A 20,159-nucleotide genomic window follows, 5' to 3' on the forward strand; every position below is an offset into this window, starting at 1 on the left:
CTAGCCCCTCTCTGATTTCGGGCTTGGTTATCAGTCAGTATAGTATATTGAAGGAATATTAAAGTTTCATTTAAAACTGTTCTTTCATGTGCAGAAGTGTTTATTCATCTTTTCTCTCATTCATGAAATAAAAATAGATATAGGTAATATTTAATGTGTTGGAAATTAACCAAACACTCATGTTGTTCCATCCTCAAGTAGCAAAATAAAGGAAGAAAGAAAACAACTCCTTCCCACAGCTTGGTGATGTAAATATGGAAAAACTGACCGCCAAAGAAACTGAGTGTAGTGGGGCGTGGTCAAAAGTGATTAGCAGCTAGCATTTTACTACATGAATCACTCGGTCAGGTGGAATAAATTTTCTTCAACTTCACCGAAAGAGAACTTAAACAAGGAAAAAGAGAAATGTATAGTTCCATAAATCTATCAACCAAATGTCCAAATGTAGAAAATGAATTTGAATAGACGTCATAGACATCAATGTATACAGTTCACATAAAGAGGAATGAACAGCTGTAGTTTTCAAGAGATTACATTGAATAGATAGATTCTTATTCCACCCTTCTCCCGCCGACTACTTACATCTACCTGGGTTTCCTGATTCAAGAGCACTGATGACAGTTGGAGGGAAATGTTATTTCAAATCGGCAGCGAAGAGGACATTCTCATCTATTCTATTATGTTTTGAAATTCATTCATTTTATCCAATGAACATGCTCTTTCACGCACAATTCTTCCACTGACTCATCAAAAGGTTGACGAACTTCGCCTACATCTAAGCAGATATAAGCGGCAAGTACATGCCAGAAGGAAATGACGAGATAAAAGTCGGCAAAGACACAATGAAACAGATGGATCTGCTACCACGGATTCCTGCTGCGAATTGACCGTGAGAAGACAACAAGTAATTTCCCTTTGCTACAAATTTTTCTAGCACCGTGACATGAATTTGATGTTTCAAAAACAAATATGTTGCTTTCAATATTCAATAAACAACATATTAGTAGTTATATAATAGTTTAATTGAAGGTCAATTCCGAACTTTCTTTTAACAGCCTGTTCATCAATTTATACATTATAATTAGCATACACATATTATTATCATCACATATTATTATACTATTTATATCTACTATATATTCATTTTCCATATTTCACTATTATTAAAAACCATCTTTATGCCATTGTAATTCGTAAAAAGCTGTTTTAATAATAGAAATTAGAATCTTCATCTCAATTCATATACATATAGGCATCATACAATAATCTATTAGACACGGTTTCATAAGACTGCTCATTATGTTATCTGATATATTAATTTTACACAAAATATAAAAGTATAAACTACAATTGGTAGAGCTTTGACGTTTAATTCGAGGCACACATATTTTAACGACACATTTTACTATAATCCATATTAACTAACTCACAAAATATCTTCTTTACTATATAATTTATATCAGTTTCTTTATCCAATAACGATTTGAAAAATTTAAATTTCATGTATATTTTAATTTTAGTATCTGAGGATACAGACTAGTGTCAAAATTTCCCTTGTACAAATACTATGTAATGCGCTGAGGTGTAACAATACAATAGCGGCGCATTACAGTTGGAGACACTTGAAGTGTTCGAGACTCGAAATGTTCGAGATACTTGAAGTATTTGATACTATATAAATGTTTTAGACACTCAAGCGTTCGAGACTCGCGAAATTTTCAATACACTTGAAATGTTCAGGATTCTACATATTCGAGACACTTAAAGTGTTAGATACTGGAAATATTTGAGACACTCTAAGTGTTCGAGACTTTCGAAATTTTCAATACATTTGAAGTGTTCGAGATTCTCGAAAAATTCAATACACTTGAATTGTTCGATACTATGGAAATGTTTCAGACGCTCTAAGTGTTCGATACTCTCGAAATGTTCTTGAGTCTCGGATTGTTTGAAACAGACCCGTAGCCAAGGAGGGGCTAGAGGGGATACTGCCCCCACATAAATTACATTTCTTCCCCTCTAAAAGTGACGCTGAAGAGAATTTTCAAACTGACTCAAAACCAATTAAATTCTTCCGATTATATTTACAAAATTAAATTCAACTTTACGAATTCTACTCATTTCTGTGTAAAATCATGTTTCTCGCTAGATGTCCCAAATATCTTTCATTGTCTTTATCAATTTCAAGACTTTCAAAGAGTAACCTTTTATTGCTATCATGACAAGCATCCAATGATACTAGGTGCACTTCAAAACAACAGTATCATAGTCCATAATGTTAGTTGTGAATATTAATAAACTGCAGTGTCCCGCTTATTTTGGAGGGTAGAAAATTTAGTGCAAAGGTTGAATAAAACATATATTTCTATTATGAATTGATATAACCTAAAATTGATTTAATATAATTTTGTTGTAATGTAATAAAAATAAATACTTCCATTTTCAATATTAATATGAAACAAAGTATCTCGCAAAGAGCTTGTATTACGCTTCCAAAAATGAAACCAAAATTACACTTGCGATAATTTACAAATAAACTCAGATTCTGTAAATAATATATAAATTTACAATTTTATGCTGTTCTTTGATGTCTTTGTCATTACCCCCTCAGTCTTCATTTCTTCACCCTTCCCCTTATAACGCATACTGGCTACAGGCCTGGTTTGAAAGCAGCAAATACTATAAGCGTCAAATTGGTCGGGACACTTTCAAAATTTCACAATCTGACTATGTGAATCGTTCCTGCTACGTTCCTGCTGAAAACTGCTCGAAATTTTACATTACTGCTAGGCAGGGGTGTAACCAGCAGGTTTATGTAGGAAATGCCCGTCGTTCTTGAAGGGAGCTAGCTACAATGTGCAAAAAGAACGTGTTGCAGTCAGTATTTTTGAGGCCTGAAAAAAACCGGAAAATTTAGGTTTCCTTCCGGAAAAATAAAAACACTGCTTTTTATCTTTTTCTTCTTCTTCTTCTTCTTCTTCTTCTTATTATTATTATTATTATTATTATTATTATTATTATTATTATTATTATTATTATTATTATTATTATTATTATTGTTTTATTTATTTATTTATTTTTGCTTTTTCTCCATAAATTATATTCCAGACAGTTTTTATCATGTTTAACCAAGAACAAACATTATACCTTTGTGCATAACTATTTCAATTTAAGCCCTTGTACACAGAACCTATCTATAAACATAACCAAGGAAGTTATATCGCTTTCTCACCCACCACCTTCGAACATCGATATGTGACCAAAGGGCTAAGACAAACCTAAAAGATCAAAAATAGTCCCCATCAGCATCGATGATCTTCTGCGAACGTTCTGGGAGGCCATGGATCCCATCGCGGTAGAATTTGGTGGACCATGAAGCGAAGATATCAAGTGCATTTTGCACCTCTACTAGGGATTTGAACTGGCGTCCTGTAGGGTGACTGTCCATAGTAGGTATGGTATCGAGACGAGACGAGACGAGACTGTGTAAGTCTCAGTCTCGTCTCGGTTGATAAGTAGCGATCTCGGTCTCGATCTAGTCTCGAGTCAAAAATCGCCGTCTCGGTCTCGTCTCGGTCAACAGATGCTTGTCTCGATCTCGGTCTCGGTCTCAAAGGCCAAGTCTTGGTCTCGTCTCGGGTCTCGTCTCGAAAGTCTCGAAATAAATAGTATCAATTAAAATTGTGAAAGTATTATTATCGTACAGTCTGTTGTTTCCGCTTCTTGCTTTTTGCCTTCATTCTTGGCTTAGAATTATGGTATGAAGTACCTCTTCGTAGCTAATTTGCTAGCGCTAATGCTTTCGATGTGTGTGTTCCAGGTTCAATCATCAGTGGGTATAACATACTTGGGACAAAACCCTAATAGTAACTCATATTTCACTTTCAGCAATAGACTTCGTCTCAAATAGTCTCAGTACTACCTATACAATTAACCTCTATTAAATGAACTCCAGTACTATACAGTAGTTTATTTCCTTCCTCTCAATCAGAATTGTTCGATACCTCCTAACGGATAACGCAACACATAACAGCACGATTGTATTTAATAGCACCGAAATTGAAATTTTACAATTTCTCAGTTATTATCAAAAACATTCTGCTTTGATTGCCATTTTAAAATCAGAATATAACGTTCATTATCTTAACAGATAGAGTAAATTGTTACTACCATATATTTTGTTTCAAATTGATCAAATGCTTTATTACCGTTTCACATCTCAGTGTTTAGTTGACACTTTAAAACAGGCACTTCCTTAACCTTATGGTGGGAGCTACGGCACTTATCTTTGCTATCTGTGGTCTCGAGTTGGATCACCAAACAAGTTAGATTCAAAGTCTTATGTTTCGTATAGTTCTCGTCTCACTTTAAGTACATTTTGTTTCTTATACAAGTTTATAAGGTCGTAATGTATTATATAAGGATATATCCAGTGCCATAACATAGATTAAGCTTACTCCTGAGTTCTCAGCGGTGCATGTGATCTTTATTCGAGAAAACTAATCATGCGTTCATTACGCTGAAATTTTATATTGCATGAAAATTACTTGCGAAACATGGACATACATATTATGTAGGTATATAGGTAATTCGAGCTATATGTATCTATTTTCTCTGTCCCGGCAAAACAAGTGATTCTTAACTTCCTAGTTTTCTTTTGTATTATTATTATTTTTTTCTCGCTGCACGAGTTTCGTTAAATTTTGGATCTGTTTCCACGCTACCGTACCTAGTAAAAGTTATGTATACGTATACATGAACTTTAGAGATAGACTATGCTAAGTCATTTTTTGGTCGAAATTGAGTTAAGAACACGTTATTAATAAACTATGTTCTTTCTAGTGGTGAACAATGTAAGTCAAAAAGCATCCTATTACTTTGTAACTACTTAGTATAGTTTGAAAACAGTCCTATAGGTCTTACTTAAGGAACTGGTTTTTCGCTTCTCTTGTAAAATTACGAATTATGACTTGGTTTAGTTTACCTCTGATAGTTCAAATCCGCTACTTTTGGAGCACATACACGCTACTTTTTGATCTTCGAATATGGCAACACTGACTCAATGATTTAAATCAACACAATGTGAGGACCTCCATTTGGTCTAGCTGCTAGCACGCCTGACTTCGGTTCGGTGGTCCCGAATTCGATTTCCGGCGTGGGTACAGTTGAACGACCGAAGTGGTTCGGATTCCATTATTATCATTAGCTCCACGTCTCCTTTAGACGCCCTAGCATAATCATGGGACGTTAAACTGAAACAAAACAAACCAAAAATCAACACAATATGTATTACTAACTGTAAGTCCTTTATTGCACATAGCTATATGGTATGGATCGAGTTTGAGGTGATCGGTGGTAAACGAAAACAAGTGAAATGTAACTAGGGTGTATTTAGAACTTTTAATTAAGCACGGTTTTAATGTAAAGTGTAGACCAAACCTAGGGCTTAGAAGGAACAACCAATATTACTGAAAAGTTGTTACATTTAACTTCAGTTAGAATTTGCATTTACATGTATTGCTGGAACGAAAACTTCGACATTAACATTATAAATAGTCCAAATACTATGAAAAACGTCATCTTTTGAAAACATTCTTCACCATAAAACAAATTACGAGTTATTAAAATATTTTGCATCTTAGTTACATAGTTACATTGTTTGCAGTTATTTAGAATAATATTTAGCAATTTATTTAAGTTGGCAACACTGCTTAAAATAATGGATCTGCGACTTGTAATTAAAACCACCAAAAATATTGTTGTAATGTTATAGAAGCAACACAAATACATTATTTTAAGCAGTATAACAATCACTATCCAAGTGTTTGGTATCTCTGAAACGGTTTGAAATAACAATTGTTGTAAATGACATCATGATCCCTTAAGTCTTTTGGAAGCATCTACATGATGAGAAGTGATATGTCAGCACGATTTCGAAGTAAAGTCTTTAGAAAAAGATAAATTTTTCATTTCTTGTAACTTTGTTCCTTCATTCATTCGAAATACATTATAATAATCATAGTGTTTGACGCTAAGATACAAATCATGAGCATTGCACCGTCTATGCTATTAGAGTTATAAGAGGTCTCCAAAATGTTGATGTTAATGATACTGTATTGTCCTTCATTATACTGAATAATGTATGTGGTATTAACTTTTTATTTAATATCTAAATTAGAAATAGGTAATACCTTACATAGTGCAATTTGAGTAAATACAACTTTATTTTGCGTTGGTAACACTACTTGTTTATATATACGCGTGGATAAAAGGGAAGGGCTATAGGGGCTATATCCCCCCTTAAGGCTCAGGTATACACTGAATACAATGAGCTTCAATCCTGCTTTACACTGGATAAAGAGGCAAAGTATGGTTTAGCCCCTCCCTTGTTCATATCCTGGATCCGCGCCTGTATATATATATACAGAGAGAGAGAGATTATATACAACTGCAGTGGATTTTGTTTCGGGAGAGGTTTGAGGAACGGGTAACAAACATTTGTGTCGTACGTGCAATGCGAAAAAATGATAACAAATTTATTTCGGGAGGGGCTTGAGCCCGATACCTACCCCCTAAATACGCCACTGTACATCAGTCAACCGTTCCCATATTATCTCATACAGCAAAGAAACAAATTTTGAGTAAAGGCAAAATAACTATCAATATTCGAGACGAGACCGAGACTGACCAAGGTCTCGTCTCGGTCTCGTCTCGATTTATAGAGGTTTGTCTCGGTCTCGATCTCGTCTCGGTATGTAAAAGTCCGTCTCGGTCTCGTCTCGGTATATAAAAGTCCGTCTCGGTCTCGGTACCATCTCTAGTCCAAAGAATGGAACAGGTAATAAACGGACGTTACAATGTCTGTGAAGTATGGCGAATGCAATACTGTTTCCCATCCAAAGCGTAGAATGGTGTCACGGGTCATCCTAGCTACGTGAAGCTTAGCGTTGTCCTGTAACAGAAGGATCCTTTTGCGATTCAGAAGTGCTGGCTCCAGAGTTTTGAGTTTTTCTTAAACACGGCTCAACTGCTGACAGAACACAGGTGCATTGATGCTCTGACCAGCTGGTAGCAGTTCCTGATGCACGATGCCGCGAGCAGCTCACTAAACACACAGGAGAACCTTCTGGTGCGGTCAGGACAGTGCGACAGGAGGACAGTGCTAGTTTCGGCTGTTTTGGAAACTGTTCATGGGGTGCTAACTAATGATGACGGGGCCGTGGAGGTTCGTACAGGACCCACTTCTTATCACATGTCAAACCTTGTCCACAAATAGCTCCTTCCACAGACGAAACAGCAAAGAAACACAGGTGTCTGCTCGCGTTGCTTTCTGGCCCGGAGTTAAATCATGTCAGACCCATCGACAAAACTTCTAGTGTTTCCCAAGTTGATAGACTTGCTGCCGAATTTTTTCTCCACTCATACTGAATTGTAGTAGCAATTCCTCACATGTCTGGCCATTGTTCGCTTCAATTGGTGTCTGAAGATCTTCATTTTGCACATGTGTTGGTCTTCCGGCACGCGGTGCGTCTTCGAGTGTTTCGTCACCATCCTTAAACTAGTTAAACCACCGCTGCACTGTCGACGTAGTCACGAAACCCTCGCCAAAGGCCTGGTATATCTTCCGCCCCGCTGCATGGCGTTTGATCCCAGTTTGAACTCGTACAGCATACACGTCCTTATGACGCTCTGTGGAGGTCCCATGTTCACTCATCCTTACGCAATTTCACGGTGTAACTGAACTGCCACAACCAGGTAGTGTATTGGATATACCCACACCAACAACTGGTCTTCCCCTTATCTTCTGTCGCATTCAACTCACTCTGTGAGGGCCAATGGAACAGTTCTCAAAAAAAAAAAAAAAACACCTTGGTTACCTTTATAAATAAGACTGATTTTCTTTGTAATTTCTCTTAATTTCTTTAAGACTTCCAGACAAAAATATTTATTTATTATTCGTGACTAAAAAAAAACAATTATTATATTAACAGGTGTATCTCACTTCTTGTTTTACACCAAGTTGCATTAAAAAGAGCGAATGAAATCCTAACTGAAAACTAAAAAAGAAAGTTTTTTACCAAATTTTCCATCTGATATAAAATGCTTTTTAAAACAGTAGCTACAATATATAAAACATATAACGTTCTTACTAATTATTTTAGTACCATTGTTTTATGGTAGTATAAAGGTAACCAAGAAAGTTCTGTCGCTTTCTGTGGAGGTCAGTATTCACTTGGCCCCTCTCACCGTGAGATGAATGCGAATGAAAATATGGCGAAGGTCAGTTGTTGGTGTAGGTATATACAACGTACTACCTGATTCTGGCAGTTCAGTTATACCGTAAACCTGCGTAAGGACAGAGTGAACAGGATACCTCCACACCACGTCATAAGAGCGTTTGTGCTGTACAACTTCTTACTGGGGTCAAACAGCGCTGCTACGGGGCAGAAGTTATGCCAGGCCTTTGCTGAAGGTATCGGGACTACGAGGAAAGTGCAGCGCTGGTTTAAGAAGTTTAAGGACCATGACGAAACACTCCAAGACGCACCACGTCCAGGACGACCAATACAGGTACACATGAAGATCTTCATGCAGCAATTGAGGTGAACAGTGGCCAGACATGTGAGGAACTGGGGTCACAATTCAGTATGAGTGGAGAAAAAATTCGGCAGCACCCATCAACTTGGGATGCACTACACGTTGGGTCGATGGGTCTGACATGATTTGACTCCGGGCCAGAAGACAACGCGAGCAGACACCTGTGTTGCTTTGCTGTTTCGTCTGAGGGAGGAGCTATTTCTGGACAGGGTGTTGAATGCGAGAAGAAGTGGGTCCTCTATGAAGCTCTAGGTTCCCTCCATCGTTGGTTAGCATCTTATGAGCAGTTTCCAAAACAGCCAAAACTAGCACTGCACCAGAAGATTCTCCTGTGTGTTTGGTGGACTGCTCGCGGCATCGTGCATCGAGAACTGCTACCAGCTGGTCAGAGCATCAATGCGTCTGTGTACTGTCAGCAGTTGAGCCCTGTTTGAGAAAAAACTAAAAACTCTGAAGTCAGCACTTCTAAATCGCAAAAATGTCCTCCTATTACATGACAACGCTAGGACTCACGTGGCTAGGATGACCCGGGTCACCATTCTACGCCTTGGATGGGTAACACTATTGTATCTACCATATTCCCCGGACATTGCAGCGTCCGATTATCACCTGTTCCATTCATAGGAGAATCTCGCCAGTCCAAAAACCTAGTAGAAGAGCAATAAAAGCACTTGGCATCTCCTTTGCTACACGGCCCACCAAGTTATACGGAGATGGAATCCATGTCCTTCCAGAAATTTGGAAGAAGGTGTTCTATGCTGATGGGGACAATTTTGATCTTCCAGGTACGTCCAAGTGGCATGAAAAAGTGGTTGATGAAAAAGTGACAGAACTTTCTTCTTTACCTTTATATTTATAGTACCTTGTTAAAACGTTTGTCTTCAAACTGCCAAATATAAATCGCATTGAATTGTGTAATCTGCTGTCACAAGAAAAAAGTATACCATACCATTCTCCAATCGGTATAGGGAAGATATATACCGTACAATTTTTCGATCGGTATGGTAAAATAGTACTTTTCCATACAATTTTACCGTTAATTATTAATTATATGTAAACTTTGTTTTTTCTGAATGACTGAAGCGAGGCAATCTTACGATGAAGTTACAAAGTTTTCGTTTCGGGGGGCAGGAAATCATTTGGGGGGCCTGACCCAGATGGGCCCTCCGTGGCTACACCCCTGCTGCTAGATAAATAACGTCGTTATTAACGTTTCAAATCTTCCGTCCAACTTGACGTCAAGTTGGCCGGGACATAATTCTAAAATTTAAAAATTTCATAATCTGACTACGTCAATCGCTCCAGCTGAAAACTGCCCGAACATAAGAGTTGCACCTAAATGTATAACGCCGTTATTAACGTTGCAAATGTACCGGCCATTTTGACGTGGAGTCGGACCGGATATAATCTTAAAATATCCAAATCTGACTACAAAAATAGTTCCAGTTACGTTCCTGCAGAAAACTGTCCAAACATGAACGTTACTGCTAAATAAATAACGAATGTTATTAATATTCCAAACGTTCCAGTAAACGTGATGTGAAGTTGGCCGGAACATAATCTTCACCTTTTAAAGTTTCGTAATCTGAATCTGTGAACCGTTTGAGTTGATTTTGTGTTTAACGCCCCGTTCAGCAGCGAGGGTATGTGAGACGTTGACCTACCGAATAACGCAGAATACGAATCACATGAGCATCCGCCGGGACTCAAACTCGGGAGCTACAAGCCAAAGACGCGTACGCTAACCTCATAGCCACGGAGGACCTCTGTGAATATTTTGAGTTTAGATATTTTGTTCTGATATGAATAGCATTTTCCAGGAGAACAAAATTGTTGGTCACTACAATAATAATAATAATAATAATAATAATAATAATAATAATAATAATAATAATAATAATAATAATAATAATAATCTATGACTTTTGAACTTGGCACTCTACGTTTTTCAACTTCATTTGAGGGAATATTTTGCTCATCGTTATCCGAAAAATTAGTGTTCTTACCTCGTACATATTTCATAGGGATAAAAACAGGCCACTTTCATATAGTGATAAACTGTAAGTGGGGACCCTTTAGATAAATATAAAATTATTAGTTAATTAATTTTAAAGTTGGCACTGCTCGTTTTTCAGCTTTATTTGAGGGAATATTTTGCTCATCGTTATCCGAAAAATTAGTGTTCTTACCTCGTACATATTTCATAGGGATAAAAACAGGCCACTTTCATATAGTGATAAACTGTAAGTGGGGACCCTTTAGATAAATATAAAATTATTAGTTAATTAATTTTAAAGTAGGCACTGCTCGTTTTTCAGCTTTATTTGAGGGAATATTTTGCTCATCTTTATCCGAAAAATTAGTGTATTTTCCTCGTACATATTTTATAGAGATATACATATCCCACTTTTATATGGTGATAAACTGTAAGTGGAGACCCTTTACATGAATATAAAATTATTAGTTAGTTAATTTTAAAGTTGGCACTGTTCGTTTTTCAGCTTTATCTCAGGGAATATTTTGCTCATCTTTATCCGAAAAAATAGTGTATTTTCCTCGTACATATTTTATAGATATATATATATCCCACTTTTATATGGTGATAAACTGTAAGTGGGGACCCTGTAGATGAATATAAAATTATTAGTTAATTAATTTTAAAGTTGGCACTGCTCGTTTTTCAGCTTTATTGGAAGGAATATTTTGCTCATCTTTATGTGAAAAATTAGTGTATTTTCCTCGTACATATTTTATAGATATATATATATCCCACTTTTATATGGTGATAAACTGTAAGTGGGGACCCAGTAGATGAATATAAAATTATTAGTTAATTAATTTTAAAGTTGGCACTGCTCGTTTTTCAGCTTTATTGGAGGGAATATTTTGCTCATCTTTATGCGAAAAATTGGTGTATTTTCCTCGTACATATATTGTAAATATATATATATATCCCACTTTTATATGGTGATAAACTGTAAGTGGGGACCCTGTAGATGAATATAAAATTATTAGTTAATTAATTTTAAAGTTGGCACTGGTCGAATTTCAGCTTAATTTGAGGGAATATTTTGCTCATTTTTATCGGAAAAATTAGTGTTCTTTCCTCGTACATATTTTATAGAGATATACATATCCCACTTTTATATGGTAATAAACTGTAAGTGGGGACCCAGTAGATGAATATAAAATTATGAGGTTATTAATTTTAAAGTTGGCACTGGTCGAATTTCAGCTTAATTTGAAGGAATATTTTGCTCATTTTTATCGGAAAAATTAGTGTTCTTTCCTCGTACATATTTTATAGAGATATACATATCCCACTTTTATATGGTGATAAACTGTAAGTGGGGACCCTGTAGATGAATATAAAATTATGAGGTTATTAATTTTAAAGTTGGCACTGGTCGAATTTCAGTTTAGTTTGAGGGAATATTTTTCTAATTTTTATAGGAAAAATTAGTGTTCTTTCCTCGTACATATTTTATAGAGATATACATATCCCACTTTTATATGGTGATAAACTGTAAGGGGGACCCTGTAGATGAATATAAAATTATGAGGTTATTAATTTTAAAGTTGGCACTGGTCGAATTTCAGCTTAATTTGAGGGAATATTTTGCTCATTTTTATCGGAAAAATTAGTGTTCTTTCCTCGTACATATTTTATAGAGATATACATATCCCACTTTTATATGGTGATAAACTGTAAGTGGGGACCCTTTAGATGAATATAAATTTATGAGGTTATTAATTTTAAAGTTGGCACTGGTCGAATTTCAGCTTAATTTGAGGGAATATTTTGCTCATTTTTATCGGAAAAATTAGTGTTCTTTCCTCGTACATATTTTTTAGAGATATACATATCCCACTTTAATATGGTGATAAACTGTAAGTGGGGACCCTGTAGATGAATATAAAATTATGAGGTTATTAATTTTAAAGTTGGCACTGGTCGAATTTCAGCTTAATTTGAGGGAATATTTTGCTCATTTTTATCGGAAAAATTAGTGTTCTTTCCTGGTATATATTTTATAGAGATATACATATCCCACTTTTATATGGTGATAAACTGTAAGTGGGGACCCTGTAGATGAATATAAAATTATGAGGTTATTAATTTTAAAGTTGGCACTGGTCGAATTTCAGCTTAATTTGAGGGAATATTTTGCTCATTTTTATCGGAAAAATTAGTGTTCTTTCCTCGTACATATTTTATAGAGATATACATATCCCACTTTTATATGGTGATAAACTGTAAGTGGGGACCCTGTAGATGAATATAAAATTATGAGGTTATTAATTTTAAAGTTGGCACTGGTCGAATTTCAGCTTAATTTGAGGGAATATTTTGCTCATTTTTATCGGAAAAATTAGTGTTCTTTCCTGGTATATATTTTATAGAGATATACATATCCCACTTTTATATGGTGATAAACTGTAAGTGGGGACCCTGTAGATGAATATAAAATTATGAGGTTATTAATTTTAAAGTTGGCACTGGTCGAATTTCAGCTTAATTTGAGGGAATATTTTGCTCATTTTTATCGGAAAAATTAGTGTTCTTTCCTGGTATATATTTTATAGAGATATACATATCCCACTTTTATATGGTGATAAGCTGTAAGTGGGGACCCTGTAGATGAATATAAAATTATGAGGTTATTAATTTTAAAGTTGGCACTGGTCGAATTTCAGCTTAATTTGAGGGAATATTTTGCTCATTTTTATCGGAAAAATTAGTGTTCTTTCCTCGTACATATTTTATAGAGATATACATATCCCACTTTTATATGGTGATAAACTGTAAGTGGGGACCCTGTAGATAAATATAAAATTATTAGTTAATTAATTTTAAAGTTGGCACTGCTCGTTTTTCAGCTTTATTTGAGGGAATATTTTGCTCATCTTTATCCGAAAAATTAGTGTATTTTCCTCGTACATATTTTATAGAGATATACATATCCCACTTTTATATGGTGATAAACTGTAAGTGGAGACCCTTTACATGAATATAAAATTATTAGTTAGTTAATTTTAAAGTTGGCACTGTTCGTTTTTCAGCTTTATCTCAGGGAATATTTTGCTCATCTTTATCCGAAAAAATAGTGTATTTTCCTCGTACATATTTTATAGATATATATATATCCCACTTTTATATGGTGATAAACTGTAAGTGGGGACCCTGTAGATGAATATAAAATTATTAGTTAATTAATTTTAAAGTTGGCACTGCTCGTTTTTCAGCTTTATTGGAAGGAATATTTTGCTCATCTTTATGTGAAAAATTAGTGTATTTTCCTCGTACATATTTTATAGATATATATATATCCCACTTTTATATGGTGATAAACTGTAAGTGGGGACCCAGTAGATGAATATAAAATTATTAGTTAATTAATTTTAAAGTTGGCACTGCTCGTTTTTCAGCTTTATTGGAGGGAATATTTTGCTCATCTTTATGCGAAAAATTGGTGTATTTTCCTCGTACATATATTGTAAATATATATATATATCCCACTTTTATATGGTGATAAACTGTAAGTGGGGACCCTGTAGATGAATATAAAATTATTAGTTAATTAATTTTAAAGTTGGCACTGGTCGAATTTCAGCTTAATTTGAGGGAATATTTTGCTCATTTTTATCGGAAAAATTAGTGTTCTTTCCTCGTACATATTTTATAGAGATATACATATCCCACTTTTATATGGTAATAAACTGTAAGTGGGGACCCAGTAGATGAATATAAAATTATGAGGTTATTAATTTTAAAGTTGGCACTGGTCGAATTTCAGCTTAATTTGAAGGAATATTTTGCTCATTTTTATCGGAAAAATTAGTGTTCTTTCCTCGTACATATTTTATAGAGATATACATATCCCACTTTTATATGGTGATAAACTGTAAGTGGGGACCCTGTAGATGAATATAAAATTATGAGGTTATTAATTTTAAAGTTGGCACTGGTCGAATTTCAGTTTAGTTTGAGGGAATATTTTTCTAATTTTTATAGGAAAAATTAGTGTTCTTTCCTCGTACATATTTTATAGAGATATACATATCCCACTTTTATATGGTGATAAACTGTAAGGGGGACCCTGTAGATGAATATAAAATTATGAGGTTATTAATTTTAAAGTTGGCACTGGTCGAATTTCAGCTTAATTTGAGGGAATATTTTGCTCATTTTTATCGGAAAAATTAGTGTTCTTTCCTCGTACATATTTTATAGAGATATACATATCCCACTTATATATGGTGATAAACTGTAAGTGGGGACCCTGTAGATGAATATAAGATTATGAGGTTATTAATTTTAAAGTTGGCACTGGTCGAATTTCAGCTTAATTTGAGGGAATATTTTGCTCATTTTTATCGGAAAAATTAGTGTTCTTTCCTCGTACATATTTTATAGAGATATACATATCCCACTTTTATATGGTGATAAACTGTAAGTGGGGACCCTGTAGATGAATATAAAATTATGAGGTTATTAATTTTAAAGTTGGCACTGGTCGAATTTCAGTTTAGTTTGAGGGAATATTTTTCTAATTTTTATAGGAAAAATTAGTGTTCTTTCCCCTACATATTTTATAGAGATATACATATCCCACTTTTGTATGGTGATAAACTGTAAGTGGGGACCCAGTAGATGAATATAAAATTATGAGGTTATTAATTTTAAAGTTGGCACTGGTCGAATTTCAGCTTAATTTGAGGGAATATTTTGCTCATTTTTATCGGAAAAATTAGTGTTCTTTCCTCGTACATATTTTATAAAGATATACATATCCCACTTTTATATGGTGATAAACTGTAAGTGGGGACCCTGTAGATGAATATAAAATTATGAGGTTATTAATTTTAAAGTTGGCACTGGTCGAATTTCAGCTTAATTTGAGGGAATATTTTGCTCATTTTTATCGGAAAAATTAGTGTTCTTTCCTCGTACATATTTTATAGAGATATACATATCCCACTTTTATATGGTGATAAACTGTAAGTGGGGACCCTGTAGATGAATATAAAATTATGAGGTTATTAATTTTAAAGTTGGCACTGGTCGAATTTCAGTTTAGTTTGAGGGAATATTTTTTTCATTTTTATCGGAAAAATTAGTGTTCTTTCCTCGTACATATTTTATAGAGATATACATATCCCACTTTTATATGGTGATAAACTGTAAGTGGGGACCCTGTAGATGAATATAAAATTATGAGGTTATTAATTTTAAAGTTGGCACTGGTCGAATTTCAGCTTAATTTGAGGGAATATTTTGCTCATTTTTATCGGAAAAATTAGTGTTCTTTCCTCGTACATATTTTATAGAGATATACATATCCCACTTTTATATGGTGATAAACTGTAAGTGGGGACCCTGTAGATGAATATAAAATTATGAGGTTATTAATTTTAAAGTTGTCACTGGTCGAATTTCAGCTTAATTTGAGGGAATATTTGGCTCATTTTTATCGGAAAAGTTAGTGTTCTTTCCTCGTACATATTTTATAGAGATATACATATCCCACTTTTATATGGTGATAAACTGTAAGTGGGGACCCTGTAGATGAATATAAAATTATGAGGTTATTAATTTTAAAGTTGGCACTGGTCGAATTTCAGCTTAATTTGAGGGAATATTTTGCTCATTTTTATCGGAAAAATTAGTGTTCTTTCCTCGTACATATTTTATAGAGATATACATATCCCACTTTTATATGGTGATAAACTGTAAGTGGGGACCCTGTAGATGAATATAAAATTATGAGGTTATTAATTTTAAAGTTGGCACTGGTCGAATTTCAGCTTAATTTGAGGGAATATTTTGCTCATTTTTATCGGAAAAATTAGTGTTCTTTCCTCGTACATATTTTATAGAGATATACATATCCCACTTTTATATGGTGATAAACTGTAAGTGGGGACCCTTTAGATGAATATAAATTTATGAGGTTATTAATTTTAAAGTTGGCACTGGTCGAATTTCAGCTTAATTTGAGGGAATATTTTGCTCATTTTTATCGGAAAAATTAGTGTTCTTTCCTCGTACATATTTTTTAGAGATATACATATCCCACTTTAATATGGTGATAAACTGTAAGTGGGGACCCTGTAGATGAATATAAAATTATGAGGTTATTAATTTTAAAGTTGGCACTGGTCGAATTTCAGCTTAATTTGAGGGAATATTTTGCTCATTTTTATCGGAAAAATTAGTGTTCTTTCCTGGTATATATTTTATAGAGATATACATATCCCACTTTTATATGGTGATAAACTGTAAGTGGGGACCCTGTAGATGAATATAAAATTATGAGGTTATTAATTTTAAAGTTGGCACTGGTCGAATTTCAGCTTAATTTGAGGGAATATTTTGCTCATTTTTATCGGAAAAATTAGTGTTCTTTCCTCGTACATATTTTATAGAGATATACATATCCCACTTTTATATGGTGATAAACTGTAAGTGGGGACCCTGTAGATGAATATAAAATTATGAGGTTATTAATTTTAAAGTTGGCACTGGTCGAATTTCAGCTTAATTTGAGGGAATATTTTGCTCATTTTTATCGGAAAAATTAGTGTTCTTTCCTGGTATATATTTTATAGAGATATACATATCCCACTTTTATATGGTGATAAACTGTAAGTGGGGACCCTGTAGATGAATATAAAATTATGAGGTTATTAATTTTAAAGTTGGCACTGGTCGAATTTCAGCTTAATTTGAGGGAATATTTTGCTCATTTTTATCGGAAAAATTAGTGTTCTTTCCTGGTATATATTTTATAGAGATATACATATCCCACTTTTATATGGTGATAAGCTGTAAGTGGGGACCCTGTAGATGAATATAAAATTATGAGGTTATTAATTTTAAAGTTGGCACTGGTCGAATTTCAGCTTAATTTGAGGGAATATTTTGCTCATTTTTATCGGAAAAATTAGTGTTCTTTCCTCGTACATATTTTATAGAGATATACATATCCCACTTTTATATGGTGATAAACTGTAAGTGGGGACCCTGTAGATGAATATAAAATTATGAGGTTATTAATTTTAAAGTTGGCACTGGTCGAATTTCAGCTTAATTTGAGGGAGTATTTTGCTCATTTTTATCGGAAAAATTAGTGTTCTTTCCTCGTACATATTTTATAGAGATATACATATCCCACTTTTATATGGTGATAAACTGTAAGTGGGGACCCTGTAGATGAATATAAAATTATGAGGTTATTAATTTTAAAGTTGGCACTGGTCGATTTTTACCTTTTATGAAGGCAATATTTTGCTGTTATTTTCTGAAAAATTAATCGCTATATATATGAAAATTAAATTAGATATTATACATGTTAGCATATTATGTGCATAATAAGTTAAAGACGTGAATCGTCATTGACATTGCAGTAGAAGTACCGTGATTGGTTTTGATAGTATACGTTTAAAATATATACTGGCAACCCTGGGAAATTTCGTTTTGTCTGCGGACAAATGTCTGCTAAAATCACCGCGGTTTGTTTTATAATGTGATTAATTATTTGTATTTAGTACAGGCATAGTAAAAAGAAAGTTACACATTGGATAAGTCTCATAATAAACTTATTTATCGAAAATGGTATCGGGTTCGATTTCAGGTGGGAGTTCATGTAGTTTGGATCCCAGTATGCTGTAGGTCCACGTCTTATATAGAGATATTAAACTCAAACTCAGTCTAATGGCGTCGGCTGATTGAAATTGGTATACATGACAATTTCACCACATCCACCAAATCCACTACAAAACTAAGGCCTTGCGATCGAATATGTCTTTTAGACAGATTGAGAGAAAATACATCACTCGCACCAGATAGGGATGCGCACGAGACAAGATTTGAGGCTGTCTCGTCTCGAAAATGTGCTGTAAAAGTGGTGTCTCGACTCGAAAAACGTATATTTTTCTATTGGAAGAGCTGTGTCTCGACTCGAATTTTCTCAGGAAAATTCTGTCTCGACTCGACTCGTGCCCATCCCTAGCACCAGAGGTGAACGCTCTAGCATTGAAACACTTTACCCCAACTACTACTCCTGCTTTTATTATCTATAGCCTTCTACGAATATCCTGACTCGGAATACTACCCGATCTACGCACACCAAAAGCACTAGCGATAACCATTTACAATAGATAAGAAAGGTGAATTGTTTTTGTTTACGTAAGCTAGGCAATGAAGAAAGTGGGAGGAAACGGAAGAACCCTGAGAAAACCCACGCACACGGTGTTTGTCCACCACAAAGTTCACCTGGCGCTACACTTTTTTTCACGCGATTTGTTTGTAAAAGTATTTCATATATAAGTGCTCATATATAACTCAAAATTCCGATTGAGAACATGTATTTTGGTGCTGGCCATACAACCTGAGACAAGTCAAAAGTTACTGAGAATAAATGTTAGCAAAATGAGATAAAATAGCAGATGATTCAATGTGCTGAGCACATATCTCACTCAAAGTGTAGCACCTCATGCACCTCAAACACTAGATGTTTCACTTATTTCTAAATAAATCTAACATGAAGTATTAATCATGATAGATAGACAATGTTTGGTTTCTTTCTTTGCTTGCTCTCTTTTTCGTTTTTGCAAGGAAAATAGGCTGCTATAGCTTATATTTTGAAGATGACATCCCGCAATCAGCTTGGTGGTGATGAAGAGAAACTTCTAAAAACCTATAATGAGGACTATACGATTATTATACTAGATCGCTAATCATTTATGTAGGCAGCTTAATGGATTAATGGAGAGAAATCTGGGTTAGTTGCAGTGGCTTTTCTTTGGGGAAGTTATATCGGTAAACATTTAAATTTTTATAACTACAGTCTAAAAGAGTGGTTAACAATATTTTTTGACTGATGACACATACTGAATGCCCTCTACGTCATAACCCGCTTGTTTGATTTATTATTATTAATAATAATATAAATTATAGTGGTGTAAGTTTATAAGTTTCTATAGAATAGTGACTCTATGGAATGTAGTATTGAGCATTATTACTGTCGATGAAGACGTTATCTGGTACAGCCTGTGACAATATTAAGTGCTTCATTCTGAAATTTTGCAACACACCGTATGGAACTACGCGAAACACCAGTTGAGATGCGCTGGACTAAAGAAAGAAAGTTGATGTACTAATTCTTCTATAGGCTTAATTAGTGATAAAATATTTTTTTATGGATGTGACTTCCCTATAGAGCCACCTCTGATTAGTTTTAAGAATTATTATTTTATACATATGGAAAATAGTACGTACCATCCTCGTTCCAAGCACCTTCTACCTGATAGGACGCCGTTGCAGCACCAAACATAAATCCATCAGGAAAAGTGTCGAAGTAAAAATTGTCCTCATTTGCACAAAAGTACACGTGAGATGCACAGAAATACAAGAAAATCGATAACCACATACTACCTTATTGATGCTTAAGCCACTTTGTTAAACACACAATTTTCAATACTGTTCTTGAATTGTAATGATCTATCACATTCGACTAGCAAGTAGCACATTTAACACTAAGTCATATTTCAAAGTG

The 20,159-nt window shown here is 34.5% G+C and overlaps 1 protein-coding gene across 1 annotated transcript in view; it reads right to left on the bottom strand.

Moving 5' to 3' along the window:
- The window catches only part of LOC145664155 (myrosinase 1-like), an 80,871-nt gene extending 60,712 nt beyond the window's left edge, over positions 1 to 20,159 (bottom strand). The window contains exon 1 of the mRNA XM_081730557.1: positions 19,883 to 20,159. Coding sequence (XP_081586683.1) covers positions 19,883 to 20,033 — 151 coding nt within the window. The 5' untranslated portion in view covers positions 20,034 to 20,159. The remainder of the gene's footprint in view (positions 1 to 19,882) is intronic.

Source organism: Thermobia domestica, chromosome 11 (genome assembly GCF_964235325.1).
Source record: "Thermobia domestica chromosome 11, izTheDome1.hap1.1, whole genome shotgun sequence".
In the NCBI taxonomy this organism is placed as follows: domain Eukaryota; kingdom Metazoa; phylum Arthropoda; class Insecta; order Zygentoma; family Lepismatidae; genus Thermobia; species Thermobia domestica.